Source organism: Scyliorhinus canicula, chromosome 1, assembly GCF_902713615.1.
Source record: "Scyliorhinus canicula chromosome 1, sScyCan1.1, whole genome shotgun sequence".
Taxonomy (NCBI): Eukaryota; Metazoa; Chordata; class Chondrichthyes; order Carcharhiniformes; family Scyliorhinidae; genus Scyliorhinus; species Scyliorhinus canicula.
The window spans coordinates 60,601,384-60,623,398 of record NC_052146.1 but is presented as its reverse complement, the minus strand read 5'-3'; the positions used below and the strand labels follow the sequence as shown (position 1 = coordinate 60,623,398).

Genomic DNA, 22,015 nt, shown 5'->3' with positions numbered 1-22,015 from the left:
TCTCTTGATTTTTCCTCCTGTGCCAGTGCAGTGAACGCCACTGTGGCCCAGTCTCCATCCTTGAGTACCCTCATACTTCTCAAGAGGTCAACCTCAATGCCTCGACTGTCACCCTGTTGTGCATCTGACATTAAGATATTCAGGACCATGACTAAAACCACACTGGTTAGCCCACAATGGAAAGCCTTTGCCAAAACCGCAGTGATCCTAGTTAGTGGGTTGGATTTTCTGGCCATTCCTACTCGCGGGATCTTCCCATCCTGCTGATAGCAAGTCCCCAGCGGTGGAGGGTGCAAATAACAAGAAATCTGTTGGGTCCAGAAGATCTTGCCACCGGCCAATGGCAGGCCGCTCTCACTGCTGCAAAACACTGCACGGGGGCAGGGCGGAAAATCCCGCCCATTGTTACATAACACCATTGTGCAGCTTAACTCTGAGCCAAGTGCTGAAACCCACCTCCAATCCATCAACAATAAATTAACCCTTAGATTTTCCCTTTAGATCCACTTCATATTTCACAGCCTTGCCCACCCTACACTTGCTCTACCCGTTGTTTCTGCCTGCACTCTCGGTTCCTATGGAAATGCTTCCCTTTGCAGTCCTCACACCTACCTTTTCCCATGCTTGAGGCATATCCCATCACTGTGTTGCACTCTGGAAATTCTTCCCCAACCATCTTTCCTCTTTTCCTACCTTCTAAAAAACGACCACTCCAGCATCACTTTTAGTCACTGTCTCTTTCCCCAAATGCTAATCCACCTGATTATTTGCTCCATCTTAAAAGTGGTCAGGATGTTTTACTGTACTAAAGTGCACTTTATGACGAGTGCAAATTCAGCAACTGCCCTTACTTGTAATACATAATTCAAATACCTTTCTTCACAGTTCCTTGCATTTATCTCTTCTCTGTCAAGCTCCTCCCTTATGCTCTGGTGCACAGATTCAAACAGTTTTCGAAGATCTGTTAGTACAAGCAGAATGCAAATTTTAGAGAATGTGGTAAGATTTTGTTCTTTCTTAAACATTGCCATAGCTGAAATTTTAGACCCAAATGGGAAGAACATGGAGGAGGGCAGGTGTAGAATTTCCCATCACAGTGGCAACACTAGCCCACCATGAACCATTTTCTCAGAGGCAGGATGGGGCCAGCAGCGGTACCTGCCTGCACATGAAAAAATGAAAATCGCTTATTGTCACGAGTAGGCTTCAAATGAAGTTACTGTGAAAAGCCCCTAGTCGCCACATTCCGGCGCCTGTTCGGGGAGGCTGTTACGGGAATCGAACCGTGCTGCTGGCTTGCCTTGGTCTGCTTTCAAAGCCAGCGATTAGCCCTGTGAGCTAAACAGCCCATGGTGGGTAGCCAATTAAGGCACTTCAAAGGCCACTTTGCTTTGGAATTTTAGAGTTGGACTCCATGCCTTCCTGAGATATCAGTGACTAGGTCAGCTGCTTGGAGGTGAAATGAAAATCGCTTATTGTCACAAGTAGGCTTCAAATGAAGTTACTGTGGAAAGCCCCAAGTCACCACATTCCAGCGCCTGTTCGGGAAGGCTAGTACAGGAATTGAACCGTGCTGCTGGCCTGCCTTGGTCTGCTTTCAAAGCCAGCGATTTAGACCTGTACTAAACTAGCCCCTGAAACCATGAAGGTGGTCTTCATGTGGTAGAGCAGGGGGGCAGAGCTCCAGGAAGGCTTTGAGGCCCCGTATCTCTGCTTGGCTTCAACTGCAAGCTGCCTTGTCTTGGGGTGAGTCCTCCACAGTGGTGGCCCGGCTTCTACTAAAATTATCTAAAAGTGATGCTGGAGTGGTAGTTTTTTCAGAAGGTAGGAAAAGACTCGAGACTTTATTTTAAAGTTTTAAAAGCCCATAAGATGGCACCAGCATCTTGAGGTGCCGTCTCTCATACTTACCTGAAAAGGCAGCTTCTACAATGCTGGAGCCTGGAGGACCCCCTTAACTGGATGGTGAGCCTCCTCTCTGGTGACTAATGTGCCAATTTGGAGGAAATGGCCACGGGGTGACCAAAATGTGAGCTTCTGAACCCCATTTGACCCTGAAAGCAGATCCCACGGCCAATGGGAAAAATCCTGTCCCATGTCATTCTACCCATGCACTGGAGAAACATAGGAGTCCCTTCCCTCACACTGAAAATGCAAATGGTGGTGAAATGCTCATTGTGGCAGGAGTGGCCTTCCGCTGCAGTCGTAAAAGGTAGGAAAATATTTTGCTGCTAACATTGCACAGTACAGCACGGCAATTGTGTGAGACATCAAGGATTGCTGCCCTGTGGAACTGGGCATCAAGATTATTTGGCATCTTTAAACATACTCCTGTTGAATCCTCACAGTGTGAAATCCAGAGACACAAGTATCACCACGTAACTACAAAACACGCAAATGGCTGTCCTGATTATAAAGTCTCCTTGTCGTGAGTTTTAAACAGATTATTTAAAATTCTGTGCTGCGTTTATTTTTTGGTTGAATATTCAAGCCCATTGCGAGACCCAATCTGAAATTGGGTCGTACTCTGACCTGTGGTTTGTCACAGAGATTTTGCTGCAGTTTCCCACAATGCACTCAGATATTGCAAAGTGCTGCCAAACACCTGCTCTCCCACAACTGGTTCCACACAGTGGTTAGCACAGTTGCTTCACAGCTCCAGGGGCCCAGGTTCAATTCCCGGTTGGGTCACTGTCTGTGCGGAGTCTGCATGTTCTCCCCGTATCTGCATGGGTTTCCTCCGGGTGCTCCGGTTTCCTCCCACAGCCCAAAGATGGCAGGTTAGGTGGATTAGCCACGCTAAATTGCCCCATACTATTATTATTAGTGTCCAAGAAAAGGTTGTTTGGTGTTATGGGGATGGGGTGGATGTATGGGCTTAGGTAGGGTGCTTTTTCCAGGAGCCAGTGCAGACTCGATGGGCCGAATGGCCTCCTTTTACACTGTAAATTCTACATAAATCTATGATTCTTTAATCAATTTAAATAACTAAACATTATGTCATTTGCCTTCTTTATAAGTTTCCCATGTGGGACCTTGAGAAAGGCTTTGGCTGAAATCCATATAAACTACATCAACTTCACGACCGTCACCTACACACCTGGTCACATGCTCAAAACGTTTCCTCATATTTGTCAGGTATGATCTCCCTCTGACAAAGCGATGCTGCCTATTCCTGATCAAACCTGCCTCTCAAAGTGAAGGTTCTGTCCTTCAGAACCTTCTCCAATAGTTTCCTTACCATTGGCGTGAGACTCACTGGTCTGTAGTTCCCTGGCTTATCTCTATAACCTTTCTTAAATAGTGGGGCCACATTAGCTGTTCTCCAGTCCTCTGGCACCTCCCCCAAGGTCCGAGAGGAATTAAAAATTTGGATCAGAACCTCTGCAACCTCCTTCCTCACCTCCCACAGCATCCTGGGACACAATTCATTCAGACCTGGTGATGTGTCCACTTTAAAGGCTGCCCACACCTCCAATACCTTGTTACTCCCGATGACAATTTGCTCAAGAACCTCACAATCTCTCTCCCTGAGTTCCATATCTATCTCCTCATTCCCTTGAGTGAAGACAGATGTGAAGTATTAACTCAACACCGTACCAATGTCCTCTGGCTCCACCCACAGATTTCCCTGTTGGTCCCTGATGGGCCCTACTCCAGGTTATCCTCTTCCCATTGACATACTTATAGATTATCTTTGTATCATCCCCTACTTTTACCAGCCAGAGCATTCTAATATCCCCTCTTTGCTCTCCTAATTGTTTTTTTTAATCCTGCATTTTTTAATTCCATCCTGCATTTTCTGTACTGCACTAATGCCTCTGTTGATTTGCTCTCCTTGTACTTGCAAAAAGCCTCTTTTTCCTTCTAGAACATAGAACATAGAACAGTACAGCACAGAACAGGCCCTTCGGCCCTCAATGTTGTGCCGAGCCATGATCACCCCACTTAAACCCACGTAACCCGCAACCCAACAATCCCCCCATTAACCTTACACTACGGGCAATTTAGCATGGCCAATCCACCTAACCCGCACATCTTTGGACTGTGGGAGGAAACCGGAGCACCCGGAGGAAACCCACGCACACACGGGGAGGACGTGCAGACTCCACACAGACAGTGACCCAGCCGGGAATCGAACCTCATTGTCTCCTGATTGTCTCTGGTCACCCATGGTTCTCTGGGCTTGTTACTCCTTCTTATTACCCCAGAGGGAACATATCGGGCCTGCACCCTCCCCATTTCCCTTCTGAATGGCCCCCACTGCTCTTCTGTAGGTTCCCCCACAAGTAACTCTTTCCAGTCTATCTTGGCTAGATCTTGCCTTATTTTACTAAAATCAGCTCTCTCCCAAACCACAACCTTTGTTTGAAACTTGTCTGTTTCTTTGTCCATAACAAACTTAAATTGTACCATGTTGTGGTCGCTATTACTAAAATGCTCCCCCACCAACACATCAACCACCTATCCAGCTTCATTCCCCAGAATTAGGTCCAGCACCGCACCATCCCTTGTTGAACCCTCTACATGTTGAGCTAAAAAGTTGTCCTCATTTGAAAAACTTCACTCCATCTTAGCCCTTAACACAGTGACTATCCCAATTAATGTTGGGAAAGTTGAAATCACTTAATATAATTATTCTATTATTATTTTTACACACCTCTGTGAATTGCGCACATATTTGCTCCTCAATTTCCCACTGGGGGTCTATAATAAACACGTAGCAATGTGGCTGTTCCTTTTTTGTTCCCACGCTCTACCCACAAAGCTTCATTTGATATCCCCTCCAAGATAATCTTTCTTTACTGCAATAACTGACTCCCTAACCAATAATGCAATGCCTCCTCCTCTTTTACCCCTTCCTCTGTCTCGCCTGAAGATTCTATATCCCGGGATATTGAACTGCTAATCCTGTCCCTCCCTCAATCACGTCTCCGTGATGGCAGCCATATCACAAGTCCACGTGTCCATCCTCACCCTTAACTCATCCGTTTTACCTGCAATACTCCTGGCATTAAAGTAGAGGCTCAGCAGCCTTGTCTTACTCCCTTGAAACTTACTACCGCTGTATTCCCTCTGACTTGATTGCTTTTCTCTGTTATGCTATGTCCCTATTCTGCTCAGTCTGTGACCCCTCCTCCTGCCAAATTAGTTTCAACCCCTTCCAACAACACTAGCAAACCAGCCAGCAAGGATGTTAGTCCCTCTCTGGTTCAGATGTACACCATCCCACTTGCACAGGTCCCACCTTCCCCAGAAATGGTCCCTGTGGTCCAGGAATCTAAAACAATGGAAGGAACATCATTGATGAAACAGCTGAAGATAGTTGGGCCTAGTACTGAGGAACTCCTGCAGTGATGTCTTTCAGCTGAGATGATTGACTTCAAACAACCACAACCATCTTCCATTGTGCCAGGTATGACTCCAACGACAGTGAAGGAACTGCAATATAGTTGCAAGTCAGGGTGGTGAGTAACTTGGAGGGGAACCTTCAGGTGGTGGAGAATTTTCACCCGATTCCCACTGACTCCAGATTTGCTCGGCCTCCTTGATTCCATACTCAGTCAAAAGCTGCCTTGATGTCAAGTGCAATCGCCCTTATCTCACCTCTGGAGTTTAGCTCTTTGTCCAAGTTCCCATTTGGCTCACCACTATTTAAAAGCTGGTCACCTTTCCTCCCATTGCCCCCAGGGTTAAAAAAATTAATTCCTTACTCACTTAGCTGGATTCTCCACTGCGCCAGCAGCCCGGGGGTTTCCCGATGGCATGGGAAACCCCATTGGAATGCTGGCAAAATGGAGAATCCCAGGGGCACGCCGCACCAGGACAGAGAATCCCGCCCATTGATTTTTGTTAATGACACCATTACTGTGCAGAAAATGGGTCTCCACATTTTCTTTTTTTAAAATAAATTTAGAGTACCCAATTCATTTTTTCCAATTAAGGGGCCATTTAGCATGGCCAATCCACCTACCCTACACCTCTTTGGGTTGTGAGGGTGAAACCCATGCAACCACGGACAGTGACCCACAGCCAAGATCAAACCTGGGACCTCGGTGCCGTCAGGCAGCAGTGCTAACCACTGCCCTACAATGCTGCCCGTCGGGTCTCCACATTTTCTTTGCATGATAGGTTTTGGAGGAAACCAGGTGAGACCAAGCAAATGAGAGATTGGTAGATTGGTAGCAGAACGATAACACAGTGGCCTTGCACCTGAAATAGCTTCACAGAGTTACACAAAGAATGCTTGTTCCTTCACATTGTTTTTTGAGATAATAATAATCTTTATTAGTGTCACAAGTAGGCTCACATTAAAACAGCAATGAAGTTACTGTGAAAATCCCCTAGTTGCCACACTCTGGCGCCTGTTCGGTTATACGGAGGGAGAATTCAGAATGTCCAATTCACCTAATCAGCATGTGTTTCGGGACTTGTGGGAGGAAACTGGAGCACCTGGAGGAATCCCTCACAGACATGGGGAGAACGTGCAGACTCCACACAGACAGTGACCCAAGCCGGGAATCGAACCCGGGTTTCTGGCGCCGCGAAGCAACAGTTCTAAACACTGTGCTACCGTGCCACCTGTTTTTCAGATTTCATCCATTTGATCTGATGTTGATAGGCTACAAACCTCTATTGTGGGAACGTTATTCAATCATTCATTGTTGCAGGAAATTTCAATCTCCCTGTAACAAATGAATGAACATAGGACTGAGAAGTGATAAATCAGGATGATGCATAACACCCGATGGGTTCCCCACTGAGGCCAAAGTCCAGAAGGAACCTGGAGGCAGCTTCCCAACAGCAGGCCTGGTGGCCACTGAAACCTCCTCTCAAACTACCTGATGGGGCTGCGAGAGACAAGAAGGCTTGGTTATGGCCACAGCAATTCTGTGGAATTGGGTTTCCTTCCATACTGAACCCGACAGCTAAGGCTAATCTGTATTTTTCAGGTTTCAGAATGCTTCAGAGAGGGCCGCCATTTTGAGGCACCCTCCTGCTACAGTGGTGCCCACCTCCCCCATTACAGCGACCAGCCATCCACAGCTTTGGACCCTCCGACTGATCCTCCCACCTCAGGAGCCCATCCATGATTTTTAATTGGACGGTGAATGCAGAGACAACCCCTTAATTGTCCACTCCCAGGAAGACTGTCCCTGTTGTATATCTTAGTGTGTGGGGGGTCTGGACCTTGTAGTAGTCCTGCCTCCTGTAAATTTGCACGGTGTAAAAGATTCCACCTTTTGTTAGAGAACAAATGGAAACATTCTGGAATTAATGGGGACCCAGAGGTGGAGCAAGAATGGAAAGGTAAAGAAGCAATAAGTAAAGAAATAGTACTGGAAAACTATTGGGACTAAGTACAGACTGTACTGGTTGACCTGCAAGCTTAAACACCGACGCACAGGACACTGACACATAGGGGATGGGTGGACAGGAACCGCCACCCCAGGGGACCATGGACTCTGGATCGGACGATGAGCACGACACAACGCCACTGCTATCTCCAACACCCTCCACCAATCGCAGAGACACTCACCTTGGTTGGGCACTTTAGCGATGAGGCTTCTGGTACACGCACTGGTGCGCACAACACAGCCATACAGCAGGTGGAGGTAGAAGCAGCTGAGGGGCCGGGAGGTCGGAGGACATCCCGGCGCAAGCAACCATCTGCCACCCAGATGGGTCCCGGGTTCCTGGAGTTACCACAGCCACCCATAGACACGATACAGTCACAGAACCAGGAAAGATCAAAGGGGGTGACGGCCGGCTTGCGGCGGCTGCAGACACAGGTGGAGAAGTCCATCCGCGTCCAGGAGCTGGGAGCGGTGCCGGTCATGCGTGCCACTCAGGCCGAAACCGCACGGGTGGCGTCCGTGGTGGAGGCAATGGATGCAACGACGTCAGACATGGGGAGCAGTATGAAAGGCCTGGGGCTTTCTGTGCAGGCGGCGTCTGTGGCCCAGGACATGGCTGCCTTCTCACAGGAAGCCATGAGCCAGAGCCAGCGGCAGATGGCAGAGGCATTCAACGCCGTGGCCCTGTCTCAGCAGGCCATGGCCCAGGCTCAGCAGTCCATCGCTGAGGGCATCGGCGCCATTGTCCAGGTGCTGGCCGGCATCGCCCAGACACAGACAGGGATGGCCAACTCCCTGAGCTCCATGGTTGCAAACTTTCAGTCCGTCTGTACTGACCATTGCCCCCACCCTCCTCATCTGGGGAGCTCTGCGCCTCGTCCTGCTGCTTCTCCACTTCCCCCTCCTCTGCCTGCAGCAGATTGCCCCTCTGCTGGGTTATGTTGTGCAGGATGCAGCACACCACAATGATGCGGCCGACCCTATCTAGCAGGTACTAGAGAGCCCCTCCAGAGCGGTCCAGGCACATGATTCGCATTTTTAGCAGCCCAAAGAACCTCTCTATCACACCCTTGGTCGTTGCAAGGGCATCGTTGTAGCCCTTCTCCGCGTCATTCTGTGGCCTCCGTATAGGCATCATCAGCCACGACCGCAATGGGTGACCCCTGTCGCCCAGCAACCAGCCCCTCAGCCGGGGGTGGTGTCCCTCGAACATGCCAGGATGTAAGGCTGCGCCAATACGTATGAGTCATGTACACTGCCCGGGTACTGGGCGCAGATGTGCAGGATCATCATGCAGTGGTCGCAGACAACCTGTTCATGGAATAGGTCCCCTTCCTATTGGTGAACACGGCCCTGTTATTTGCAGGTGGCCGCACGGCGACGTGTATCCCATCGATCGCCCCCTGGACCATGGGAAAACAGGCCACGGCAGCGAAGTCCACTGCCCGGGCATCCTGGCTTGCCCGGTCCACAGGGAAGTGGATGTAGCGGTCCGCAATGACATATAGGGCGTCTGTCACTGCCCTGATTCACCGGTGCACTTATGTCTGCGAGATGCCGGACATGTCCCCACTTGCCGCCTGGAATGACCCCGTGCCAAATGGTGCCAGGTGTGCCATCAGGTGGCAGATGTGTGCCACGGTTTCTCGGCTCATCTGGAGGCTCCTCCTGCATGCCCGGTCCGTGAGATCCTGATATGGCGAGCGGGGCCGGTACACACGGGGCCTCCTCGGGCGTCTCCGTCGCCGTGGAACCACAATCTCATCCTCCACCTCCTCCTCGTCCTCATCCTCCTCCTCGTCCTGTCGGGCGGGCGGCCCTCCAGCCTGGGCGGCTGCCGCTTGCCCCTCTGCGGCACGCTCCTCTGCGGCAGCCTCCGCCGCCTCCCTGGCACGCTCCCCCTCCCCCAGGGCAACGTGAAGAAGTGCGGCTCCCGTCACGGCGGCCAACATAGCTGGCTGATCACCAAACATAACAGCCTGCAGGGGGTGGGGGGAACAATGACATGTCAGCATTGCCCGTACCCCTCGCTGCATGGTCGCGTCTGTTGGAAGCTGGCACCTGGCCAGGGGGACGACCTCCCTCGCCCTCTCCCCCTCCCTGGCACTCGCACTCTCCCCTTTCCCCAGCAATCGCCCCCTCACCCCGGCACTCTCCCTCTCCCCGGCACTCGCCCTCCCCCACCTCCCCGCCAATTGCCTCCTCACCCCGGCACTCGGCCCCCTCGCCCCAGCACGCACCCCCTCCCCCCAGCACTCGCCCCGGCACTCGCTCTCCCCCCCCCCCCCCCCCCGGCACTCGCCCCTCACCCCGGCACTCGCCCTCTCCCCGGCATTCACCCCCCCCCCCCCTCCGGCATTCGCTCTCCCCCCCACTCCCCGACACTCGCCCTCTCCCCCCAATCCACCCCCCCTCACACACACATCCCTCTCCAGTCCCCCCTCACACCCCCCGCCTCACACATCCCCCCTCCACCCCCCCACACACCCCCCTCCACCCCCTCCCACACACACCCCCCTCACACACCTCCCTCCATACTCCCCCTCCAACACACACCCCCTTCCACCCCCCCCCCACACACACCCCCCCTAACAACCCCCCCCCCCTCCACACCCCCCCTCCACATCGACTGCGGCCTCGCCGTCACTTCTCCTGCGGCCACCCTACACCGTGACCTACATCCGCGCTGTCCGGCGTCAACCATCAGCACTGGTTGACGCTGTTATATAGGTGGTTCAACTTACGCCGGCGTGACCCCCGGCGGGACTTCGGCCCATCCGGCCGGGAGAATTCGGGCAGCCCCGGGGCCCATAGCATCTCGCCGGTCCCTGTCATTCTCCGAGGCGGGCGGCGCGAATCACGCGGGGCCAAACTTTGGGGAGTCAGAGAATTCGGAGGACGCCGGGGGGCGGGATTCACACCAGCCCCCGGTGATTCTCCAACCGGGCGGGGAGGTCAGAAAATCGCGCCCCAGCTTTTCACTGTTTGAGACCTAGATTGATAGGGTGAAACAATCCATAAATATTTTCATGCTGTAAACCTTTGCATCATGGCTGTGGAGGAAATTTGTCTGACGTTACAGAATTCTATCTGAATTTGTGTTTGAAGTAGCATTGGACTAATTATCTCTCTGCATTACACTGTGGGACACTGGTGCACTAATATGTAATCCCTGCCCACTCTACAAAAATGGAGGTTTTAACCTGTTTTCTTCTTCAATGTGAAGCCAGCACATCCCACAAATAAACCAATGAGCTGAAGCCATCTGTGCTAACACATTTGGCTCTGCAAGGGCCTTTCTGTGTGGGAGAAACTGACTTCACTTGGAGAAATGCCTGCAATGTGATCCTGTGCTTGTCAATATGTCAGTGCGGATTAGTCATCCCTGGTCTTGCTTCTGTATAAGGTGGAGAAGCACTTTGAAAACAGATAACTAAATTAGGACTGGCACTCTCTGATCAAACTTCCAATAGAGCGTAAAGCTCTCAGTAAACACATGGAGCTCCACACAGTTTAGATGGGTAAATAGAGAGGGGAATCTAAGCGAACTTGGCATTTGAGAAACAATATTGGGTTTTAGGGATTTATTTTTATGGTTGTAATTTTGTTAAATGATCTGAAAAGAATCTCAAGCCACAAGTAGTTATTATGCGACACATATACTTTATGAAGCACAGCTTGTCTCTAAGTCAGAGGGGCCATGTTGTTTGTGAGCATTGTCACAAACCTGTCAAGTTTGTCCACAAGTTGCAGCAGCTACATTCCGAACGTAAGTCACTGGCTGTAAATTGTTGAGAACAGGAACGGTGCGCTAAAAAGGCAAGCTTTTGACTCGAGAAGAGGGATTCCTGGGTGAGAAATCTTACAGCATCTCTCAAGTTGACGAATGTCACAGAACAGTTAAACCAGAGGGAGAGGAGGCTGCAGGTAGGAAAGGGAAAAGATTGAAAGGAGGAAGGACAACTAAATATTTATTCAATGAAATCAATTTTTAGAGGATCCTGAAGGAAGAGAGATAGATTGTAAGTGAGTTAAAGGAGCTGACTGATGGTGATTTAACTTGAGGGTCACCACACCTCAGGCGATGGACAAGGTTGAGAAGGTGGGACCTTTCTGAATAACCTCAGCCAGTATGGGCTAGTAACCTCAGCCAGTACGGTAATTGAACCTACGCTGTTAGTGTTGCTCCGCATCATAAACCAGCCATCCAGCCAACTGAGCTAAATGGGCCACACAAAAAAAGCACTGATTAAGGTCATTGGATAGTGACCAGGTGTGGGAACCTTATCTGAATTCACTCATAGAATCACAGAATTTACGGTGCAGAAGGAGGCCATTCAGTCCATTAAGTCTGCACCGGCCCTTGGAAACAGCACCCAACCTAAGCTCACACCTCCATCCTATCCCCGAAACTCAGTAACGCCACGCAACCTTGTTTTGGACACTTCAGGGCAATTTAGCATGGTCAATCCACCTAACCTGAACACCTTTGGACTGTGGGAGGAAACCGGAGCACCCAGAGGAAACCCATGCAGACACAGGGAGAACGTGCAGACTCTGCACAGACAGTGATCCAAGCCGGAATCGAACCTGGGACCCTGGAGCTGTGAAGCAACTGTGCTAACTACTGTGCTAACTCTGTAGTTTGAAGCCAATTCTGACAGATATCCCAGGATAATCAGTGAACAGCACAGCCTCAGGAATTGGACCTGGGACCTTCCTGACCTGTGCGGTTCAGTTCTACAGCAGGCAGAGGATTTACCACCTAAGTTTGTGTCACATCAATGGATGCTGTCCACTTGAATCCAAGTTGGCGCTAGAGCATGGCGACTCTCTGCGAGCTCGCTCACCCAGACCCTTTTCTTTTATCTCTCATCACTGTTCTAACTTACTCCGCACTGTAACCAATCATTGTTTCTTGATGTACCATTTGTCAGTGTACTCTGTCGATTATTCTTTTTTGTCTACTATGTATGTACTGTGTACGTTTCCTTGGCTGCAGAAAAATACTTTTCACTGTACTTCGGTACATGTGACAATAAATCAAATCAAAACCAAAACATCTGCTTCCGACTGCACGTTGGAAAAAATAAAATATACGAACTTTTGATAAAAATGCTAATTGGTGCCAATAATTGCATGACAGTTCAGTCAAATACTTTTCCTCTGTATTTCTTGCTACTGTAGACTGCTAAAGTACACTGAAGCATTGTGAGAATAATGTATGTAACAAAGCTAACCAATATAGCACCATTGGAAGTACAGCACAGTTAAAAATATTTTTAATGAACCCAAAATAACAAATAGTCTTCCAGAAATTATTTAGTTTGTGCAATTATTATAGAAAGTGGGTAACTGTCCATTGGCATCAAAGGGCAGCAACAGTTAGATAGCAAGTTAAAATAATACCTTACTGAAATCAAATAAATGCCTCAACATTAGTCTCAGAAGAACTCCAATCCACTGCACCAGTTTCGCCTTTCCATTTTCCATACAAGCCTCTCCCAGCAACACTGCCAGTTTATGGGGTGTGGTCTTATTCGCGCACAGTGAATTCATGAGTGACATATTCGCAAACATCCTTACTATTTTTACCCAGCCATTGGCCCAAAACAAACAAACAGCTGATCAATGACACTTAAATGGCCGACATAACATTTATACAAACGTGTTAATGGGGCACGAATGACTTGTTCAGGAAGTTGAAGCCATTATTGTCAATTAGTGCCCAATTAAGGGCAATTTTGTGTTGTCGCCTTACGCACATATGCTTTTTACAGCTGCAGAGAGTGATCCTTCCATTCCAGTATTATGAGCTGAATTCATGCAAGTTCTGAAGAGGGAGGAATGAATGGTGTTGAGCCCATTATTATGACCACTTTCAAGATGGTTTAAATGGTCACTAAAGAGAGGAAAGCTCTGTCCAGTCTGTAACATACATAATTCTTAATAACCGATTAACCACACTCACAGTCAGATACTGGCTCCTCTTCCTCTTGGTCCTGTTTGCTTTGGGTGAACGAGCTGCTTGTCGTGGAGTCGTTGTCCTCAACCTCCGAAACGGATTCTAAAACCGGAGCCGGAGTCCCTGCTCCTAGGTCATCAGAGGTGGATATCATTGATGAGGAACTGCCAAGGACTGGGGTTGCATCACTGCCACGCGATATAGTGGCAAGAGAGGTTCTTCTTGGTCGTAATGATGTCCTGCGCATAACCCGAGGAGAAAGCTTTATAAACTGGAAAAGAAATGTTTTAAGGACATAATTGTACTAACAGACACATAAGCACATGGACACATTGTATTGAGGCTACACAAACTCAACTCAGGCACTTGCTGCCAGCTGATAGAGGAGACTTTGGTCTCATTATTATGTGAATCAAATTCAACTCTGAAAGCTTAGAGAACAATGCATCGGTTAGACTGTTAAGAGAACGGTACATATGTATTGCCCTGCACTGTTCAAGGTAGATCAGAGAAACAGGACATTTTCGGTCCACTTCTGCAGAGAATATATGGCTGACATTTATTTTACTGTACATGAAAATTGCACAATAAGAAGGAGATGTGAAAAGTTAAACTGGGCACAAAACAATTTATGTTCACTTTTTTGTGCTATATCTGGCGAGAGGACAAAAATTAGATTTGAACCGGTGAGAGTTCCGTTTCCAATCATCCCTGCCCTGCCCCTCCCATCCAATAATGCGATCAGGTTCACGCCCAGGAAGGGTGCGAGACTGATTTTCAGACATTATAACATTGTACGCGGGTTTGATGCCGCTATTTCCACCCTCAACGTAACTTGCCATCCAGCCGACATGATGTCACACTGACGCAAAATCACTACTGCTTTTCAAAAATGAAAACCAGTTGTGGTGACCACGTCGGGGACACACAGATAAATATAGTGTCCGGATTGTGAGGGACATGCCCGTGGCATAGGGAAAGGGAGATGATGAGGGTGGCATTGACAGGATAACATTTATGGGTGTTCCCTTTATGTGTAGTGGGGGGACACGCCACGATGCTTGTGGGGTGGAGGGGTGCGCCGATGTCTGTGAGAGGTGGGTTGTTGGGGGGGGGGGGGGAGGGTATGGAGATCACTGATGCCTATGAGGGGGGAAGTGGCGCTTGTGCCCCAAAGCCTGTGCGGTTGGGGGGGTTCCCCGATGCCTGTGAGACATGAGTTGGGGGAGGAAATGGGGAAGGTGCCCTGATGCCTATGAGGTGGGAATGCCCAGATACCTGTGGAGGTGTCCTCCATGTTGGCATTGTGGGCAGCACGGTAACACAAGTGATTAGCACTGTGGCTTCACAGCGCCAGGGTCCCAGGTTCGATTCCCTGCTGGGTCACTGTCTGTGCGGAGTCTGCACGTTCTCCCCGTGTGTGCGTGGGTTTCCTCCAGATGCTCCGGTTTCCTTCCACAGTCCAAAGATATGCAGGTTAGGTGGATTGGCCATGATAAATTGCCCTTAGTGACCAAAAACAAAAGGTTAGGAGGGGTTATTGGGTTATGGGGATAGGGTGGAAGTGAGGGCTGAAGTGGGTCGGTGCAAACTCGATGGGCCGAATAACCTCCCTCTGCACTGTATGTATCTATGTTCATAAGGGGGGAACGGTATATTTTGTGCAGATCGGGGTGTCCTTTAAAGATGGTGCTCCGATTTTTGTGGAGCCGACCTTACAGGCTCTATCAGGCCCGTTCAACCAGTGACGCTACAAACCATACCCCAAATTGTCTGTGCATTGATGTCAGAAAATCTGGTCACAGAACTGCTGGAGAACTACATACTGGTATTCAGACTGAAACTGACAATCTGACAAATTTGAAGACAATTCCACCCAGTGTGATTTTGGGGTGTTTGATCGTTTCCTCTGTATTTTATTGAAAGTTTGCCCTGTTGTTATGCAGGTCTTGAACCCACAATGTTCATATTCAAAAGGCAATAGAGTTACTGATCGAGCTAAATTTAAATATGTGTTATTACAAAAGTATCTGATGCAGAACAGTGTAACTTTGTCAGTCATTTCACACTGAGGTATTTCAAGAAGATAAGCTCAGTAGCCAAAAACATGGGCACAATGGTGCCATCTTGGTACCCAGTGCCAGCATTAACAAGGAAATCAATCCACCAACAATGCCATTTTCTGCAGCGCTATAGGGACAGGCTGATTGGTTTACCTTGGGTTGTGTTATGAACTGTTCCCACCTTGTTTCTACGAATTTATCTTTATTGATTTTCCTGGCTGTATTTTTCATTCCGCCTGGATCCCTGGGCAGAAAAAAGAGAGAATAAGGTTTACTCAGGAGGCTGAAGTGGTTCTGAATAAAGCATCAAAGCAGGACATAAATGTTGACACCAAGCGTAGACATTGTATTCCAAAACATAATCTTCAGCTTCTGTGATCACCCTCATAAGAACAGCACAGTGAGGCTCCAACAGCCAAGTTAACCCTGTAGATCAATGTGGTCCAAGCCACACACTAAAGTGTGAGGCATGTCAGCACTTTGACTTCAGTGATTTCAGTCATGCTTCTGGCACATCATTTGTACCTCAGAATGGAAGATTCTACCTTGTGGAGTATAACGAGCTATAGACACACTGTGTCCCGTGGTAATGTCCCCCCCCCCCCAGATATAAACATACAACTTTCTAAATTCCAACTTAACCAGATAATCACCTTCTATTTACTCTTATGAGCTGCAAATCTATTAACTTTGTCCTTTGAGCCTCCAGGCAGGCAGAGCCAGCTTGACATTTATTTGCAGATTAATTTCCAATCAAATTGTAATGGATTTAGGACCTGTTCGGTTTTAATTTTTTGTGAGTTCTAGACTTTGGGCTGAATTCTCTGGTTCCCCAGCCACTTGTTACTCGGTGGCATGCAGTTCACTGATGGCGGGATTCGATCATCCTGCCGCTTGTCATTGGGGATTTCCAATGAACCCACCTCACGATGCCAGCGTGAAACGTGAATCCCGAGGACTTTATCTCTTTACATGAACTTGTCCAAATGCCAGTACTTTGGCACTTTGACATGGACATCAACACAGACTGTAAAATGAATCTATGTTCTTCAGGTGATTGCAAACAGTTACACTGAAAATACAGCACAGAAGCAGGCCATTCAGCAGTGTAAATATTGGTATCTATTGTCCATTTATGGCCTCTAGTTCTAAACCACATCTTCTCCATATCTATCAAATCAAACCAATTCAAAATCGTAAAGGCCACTCTCAGGTCACGCCTCACTCTTCTCACTTCCAGAAAAAAGCCCTCAGTTTCATCAGTCCTCCCTCTGAGTTTTGATATCATCCTTGTAAAGCCACATTGCAGATCCTGCTATTCTGGGAGAACGGTGGGAGAGCTCATAAACGGGGATTGTGCTGGGCGCTGAACGGATTGCGATGCTCCTGGCCCACGGCAGCTCACGCAGTCTGGTTCATGCCTTTGCTGCACTCTCACTTTGAGATCAATGCGCCCTTTAAAAACAGTGCCCCAGACTCTGTGAGGCCGGGCTTGCTGGTGTGTTCGTGTCCAACACATCACTTCTTCAGCGGGTTTCACCCCTGGTTCCAAAGAAACTTCAGCGGATTTCACCCCTGGCTCCAGAAAAAATGTGTAAGTGTGGGAGAGTTATGTTGGGAATCACGGCGGAACAGCCAATATGATTCACACCCATTTTCCCGCCCAATATGGCACATAGTCACTTTTTGGGAGACCTCATCCAAGGTTTCTTACAGCGTTGGTCCTCTCCTTTCCTTCACATTGTTGATGCAGCATTGACAAGTGGTTTCCTTCAAATTGAGCTGTGATAAGTTTTACAATCTTCAGTAGTTATTTGCATGAGAATCTCTGATCTTTGGAAAGAGCTTTTAGCAATAGCAGGATCGGGGCAAGAAAAAAGGGATCCAATGTCAAGCTGCCAGCACTGACAAGCAAGTCACAACTTTTAAAAAGTCTTCACATTTACAATAGTACCACAAAAATCATACCATTCCATGCCTCTAATCCTCTATCATTAGAATTGATAAATTAACTCTCAAATTGCAGGTGCTCCAAGATTTACTCCAGTATCAGCTGAGGATTTGAAGAGATATATGGTGTGCATGTGTGTGTGTGTGTGTGTGTATATGCACATATCTGAAGACAGTTTACTACTTTAAGTGACTGAACACGTTACAGTGACTAATCTCGTACCTCCTTGCTTACATTTCAGTAAATTCCACAATATCATCAAGCTACTACTTCTAATCCATCAACCCATTTGTCAGCTTGCCCCACTTTCTCCAAGAAAAGCCAGCTTTTTCCCTTTGGATGCGGGCTTCTACTAAGCAAGACCCGTGTCAGATACACTGGGAGCATGCAAATGGCCAAACCCAAAATCCATTATACAGTTCTTCAGTAACAACAACATTAAGTCGCATGGTCCTCTCAGCACAACCAATTGTTTTCACATCATAGGCAAGCCTTTTGGGTTTTGATTTGTGAAGAAAAGGAATGGAATTGGGGTCGTAGCACAGCAAGGGACATCTTGAAATCCTATGTATTAAAACAGTGTTCAATTGTCACCATTGAGTTGGGCATTCACCCAGGACTTTCTTTTCAAATGTTGTCTTTATTTTAGTTAGTCATTGCTCTGGGTCTGCATCAGCTATTTTGAAGCTCATCTCATTGGATTGAATACATTTATTCTGAAAGGATATTGTTTACTCATGATTCTCCATATGTGGTATCTATATATTTGAGTAATTTGTACAATAAAATACACAAACACACAATAAACTGAAATGTTCACGGAGCCTGAAGCTTTCAGCTTTGTATCACCTTGGTTGTTAAATGTATTATCAAGGTTAAGGATACACAGGCAAAGGGTACCCTGAGCACATATAAAGAAAGAATTGTGGTACACAAGAGCCTGACTTCTGGTAACGCCTGAAGGGTTCCATGTCTCAGCCAAAATGGCACCAGATCCTGGCATACAGAATTATTTGCACCGGACAAGTTTTTAACTTGAATTTCTACTGAGTTTCAACAATGTCTCAACAACAACCGGCAACCGGTAAATTGAATAAAACTTCATAATTCAAAGATACAACACTTGGCGTAGTCGGCAGGATTCGAACCTGCGCGGGGACCAACTGTCAGAATGATTCACACTAACCCTACTGCACCCCCAATTGATGAATTTGAGGTGAAATACTTTTGTTGAAATGTTAACCGTAATATTATCAATCAATTATTTGTATAATCTATTAATACTGAATCTGTAGCATCAAATTTGACTAATTCATTAATTGTTATTTTGTAATAATGATTCTTTAAGAATTTTAATGATTATTGTTGAAATACTTGTTGCAATGCTAAGTTTCCATTCTATTGTTTAAATCTGCAATGACAATATGAATGAATTATTCTTTGCGCTTTTTACCTATCGCTTTAATGATATCTTTTATCTTATTCTGATATATCTCACTTGATCTTTCGATTTATCAAAGGGGCGACTGTAGAAGTCAGGTATTTTAAATACACTTAATATAGGTAAGAGGGCTGTTTAAAGCATAAATATTAAATCCCAGTTTTAAAATGAAAGAAACATACAACTTCCAAACTCAGACATGAGTTTGGGAAAAACAGAACCACTGATAAAAACATCACATTCTTTCAAGGACAGGGGCTAAATCCCATGGGCTGTAAGGTGGAATAATTAAAGGCTCCATTGTTCTGATTTCAGGCCACTTGTGATAACAGCCTGAACCACATTCCATAACGTATGCAAGCCGAAACATTTTAGACTGTGTCAAAAAACAGTTTATGATGAGATGACATAACGTCTTAATTGTTGCAGATAAGCAACAATTGGAAGTGGCGCTGCATCGTGAGGATGGACGGCTTGTTATCAAATCAAATGTGTTTTGAATATAGCTTAAACCAATTAGGATTATATTGGGGTGTGATCGGATCGCTTAAGACAGATATGAAGTAGTATATCCATGGATGATTTGGCGACCATTTAAGACAGAAAGACAGAGACAGAGAGAAAGAGACAGGAAAGAGAGAGAGAGAGAAAGTAAAGGAAGAGAATTAGAAAAGAGTTCTGTATTCCTATTTCACTTTCATACTTTGACTTCAGCCTGTGACTTTTAAAGTTGTGTTCAGGCTATTGTCTCAGAAGATAATTCCTGTGATTCTTTGAAGAAAATTAAATTGTCTACAAACTACCTTTTAAATCATTTTCAAGTTGTAACCAATTAACTTCAAATAAAACAATTCTTATTTGCACCTGACAAGTTTTTAACTTGAATTTCTACTGAGTTTCAACAATGTCTCAACAACAACCGGCAACCGGTAAATTGAATAAAACTTCATAATTCAAAGATACAACACTTGGCCCTCTATCCTACACCCACCATTTTTGCCAGGGGTGTGGGGCATATTTTACACATCCATGGTTCACAGAGGCAGCAGCACATTTCAAGGTGCAGCGGCTTCAAACAAAAGTGATTTTGGTCACCAAGGTTCCTGAAACTTTATGAGTTTGATTGAACAGTCCAAACCTGCTGGAGTTGTTTGAAAAGGTAAATTACATTTTTGGAGTGTTCAGGTACCCCTTTGCAAGAGGTCAGGTACTCTTTTAGGATTGTTAAGGATAGACATGGATATGCATAAAAGAAGGATAAGGACATTGGAACTGGAAAGCTGTCAAGTCATTCAAATCCCCTGCTCTTTATCATTATCACAGTGGGGAACCTGTAAGTTTGATTGCAAGCTTCAAGTAGTTATAAAGAGATTAGCTGTCTTGGACAAAGGACTGTGAATGCAATTTGTTTTGTAAGAGATTAAGTATTTGTAGAGATTTAAATGCAATATATAGGCTTTTAACACAGAGAATGATTTGTAATATAGTGAAGTCTTTAATAAATACTTGATTTCATCTCAGCATGGCTTCTGAGATCTTCCCATGGTGGATATTGGGTGAGTTGGCATGAAGGTTGTCAGGGTGGAGGATGGGAATCATAGGTCGGAATAAATTGGCACCAAGTAGCCAAAGAGACTATAAAAGGCCATCGGAATGAGTGTAGAGGTAATGGGTGGGCATGAGTTGACACTAAGTTGGCATAGAGGCTATAAAGGACCATGGGGGTAGATAGAGGGGCATAAGTTGGCATGGAGGATATGAGAGAATTGTGCTGGGTAGAAGGGCATTGGTTAACATGGAGGTTATGAAGGCTGGTTGGAGTGCATGAAGGTCTTAAAGTGGCATGAGTAAACATGGATGGGGCTTGGGGAGTGTGTGGCAGGATGACGGCTGGAGGGCTATTTTTTGTTTTGTTGTTTTTATTACAACTGGAGAGAAGTCCCAGAGCATCGAGGTGAGCCTTTTTAAACAGCCTGCCTCAGTACTCAGCAATCCCTGTGGCTGCCTCTGCCCTGTTTCTGGGGATGGTGGGCCTGCCTCTAATTAGTACCTGCTCCCCCAGTTCGAAAACTTGACATTTTGGGGCACTATACCCAAATCAGGTTTGCAGAGTTGAAACATTCAGGCCTGGTGGTGGTTTGGTAGCAGGTAGACCTGTGTAATATTGCATTCTATAAACAAACCTCGTATTAACTAAAAACAATGGTGTACGGTTTCCTACTTCACCATCTGGCTTCAGAATGAATTAACACTTGTATGCTATTCTGGTAAGTTGTCAAACACAATGGAAACAATAATTGTGGTGCTATTTTACTTAGCAATAAACAAATACCTTCTGCCTAATAGCTAAGTAAATAAATATTAGCTAGTTATTTGTCACAATTAAATTTATAATGATAGTTCCATCCGTTACTCCTGAGAACATGCCTGGATGGAGCAGATGATGAGGCTTGCAGTGTCTAACCATGTGTAAATTCAGACACAAAACTGTGACAACTTGAAACAGACTTGCAGATTAATGATGCCTGATCCCTTCCTCGCCATGGTATCTGCATATTGTATACTTTGCAGCAGGGATTATAGAACAGCTAGCAGGAGCAGGAACTCAGCATGTATTCTGCCCCTTTGCTATCTCTGAAACATTGAGGTTCAACTGCAGCATCCTTCCTACACTTCTAATTGAAGTAAGTTAACTCAGCAGCGGATGACTAAAGACGCAAAAAAAAACCCAACTCAATGGCTGTGTTTGCATGCACCGACTTAACAGGGGACTGCAGGAGAAAGCTTCATTTATGCTGGCAGTCTAATAGAGGTACAATATAAATCAATGTTTCTCCAAGGTACAAGCAGAGCAAAGCATGACGTTGATATCTGTGGCAATGGTAAACATTACCTGGCACTCCAGCAGGTTGTAACGGTGCCCATTGTGCTCGGCGGTTCTACTGTTACAGCCTCCAGCAGCCAGGTCAAGGCACAGAGTTGGCGAAACAGTGGTTCCCTGTCAGAAAACAAACATGGTTAAAAAATATCCAGACTCCTTGTTTGGGATTACCGTCCTTCCCTAAATTTGCTGACTTGTGCCAAAGTATGCCTCCATTGGCACTAGTTGTTCACTTGAGTGGCTGTTCCCCTTGCACAAGTCTAGTGATAGGCTCTTGCACCACGAGAGGACATCAACACTCAGTCTGATTCTGTCCTCACCTGAAGTGCTTTCACTTTCCAGCAGAGATTACTACA

The 22,015-nt window shown here is 46.7% G+C and overlaps 1 protein-coding gene across 3 annotated transcripts in view; it reads right to left on the bottom strand.

The window, feature by feature from the left end:
• LOC119962971 (coiled-coil domain-containing protein 60-like) overlaps positions 1-22,015 on the bottom strand; it is a 129,083-nt gene that overhangs the window by 27,407 nt on the left and 79,661 nt on the right. For all 3 annotated transcript variants that reach the window (XM_038791381.1, XM_038791391.1, XM_038791399.1), the window contains 4 exons: positions 21,672-21,776; positions 15,540-15,630; positions 13,330-13,594; positions 874-961 (listed from right to left, as the gene is read on the bottom strand). In XM_038791381.1, coding sequence (XP_038647309.1) covers positions 874-961; positions 13,330-13,594; positions 15,540-15,630; positions 21,672-21,776 — 549 coding nt within the window. The remainder of the gene's footprint in view (positions 1-873; positions 962-13,329; positions 13,595-15,539; positions 15,631-21,671; positions 21,777-22,015) is intronic.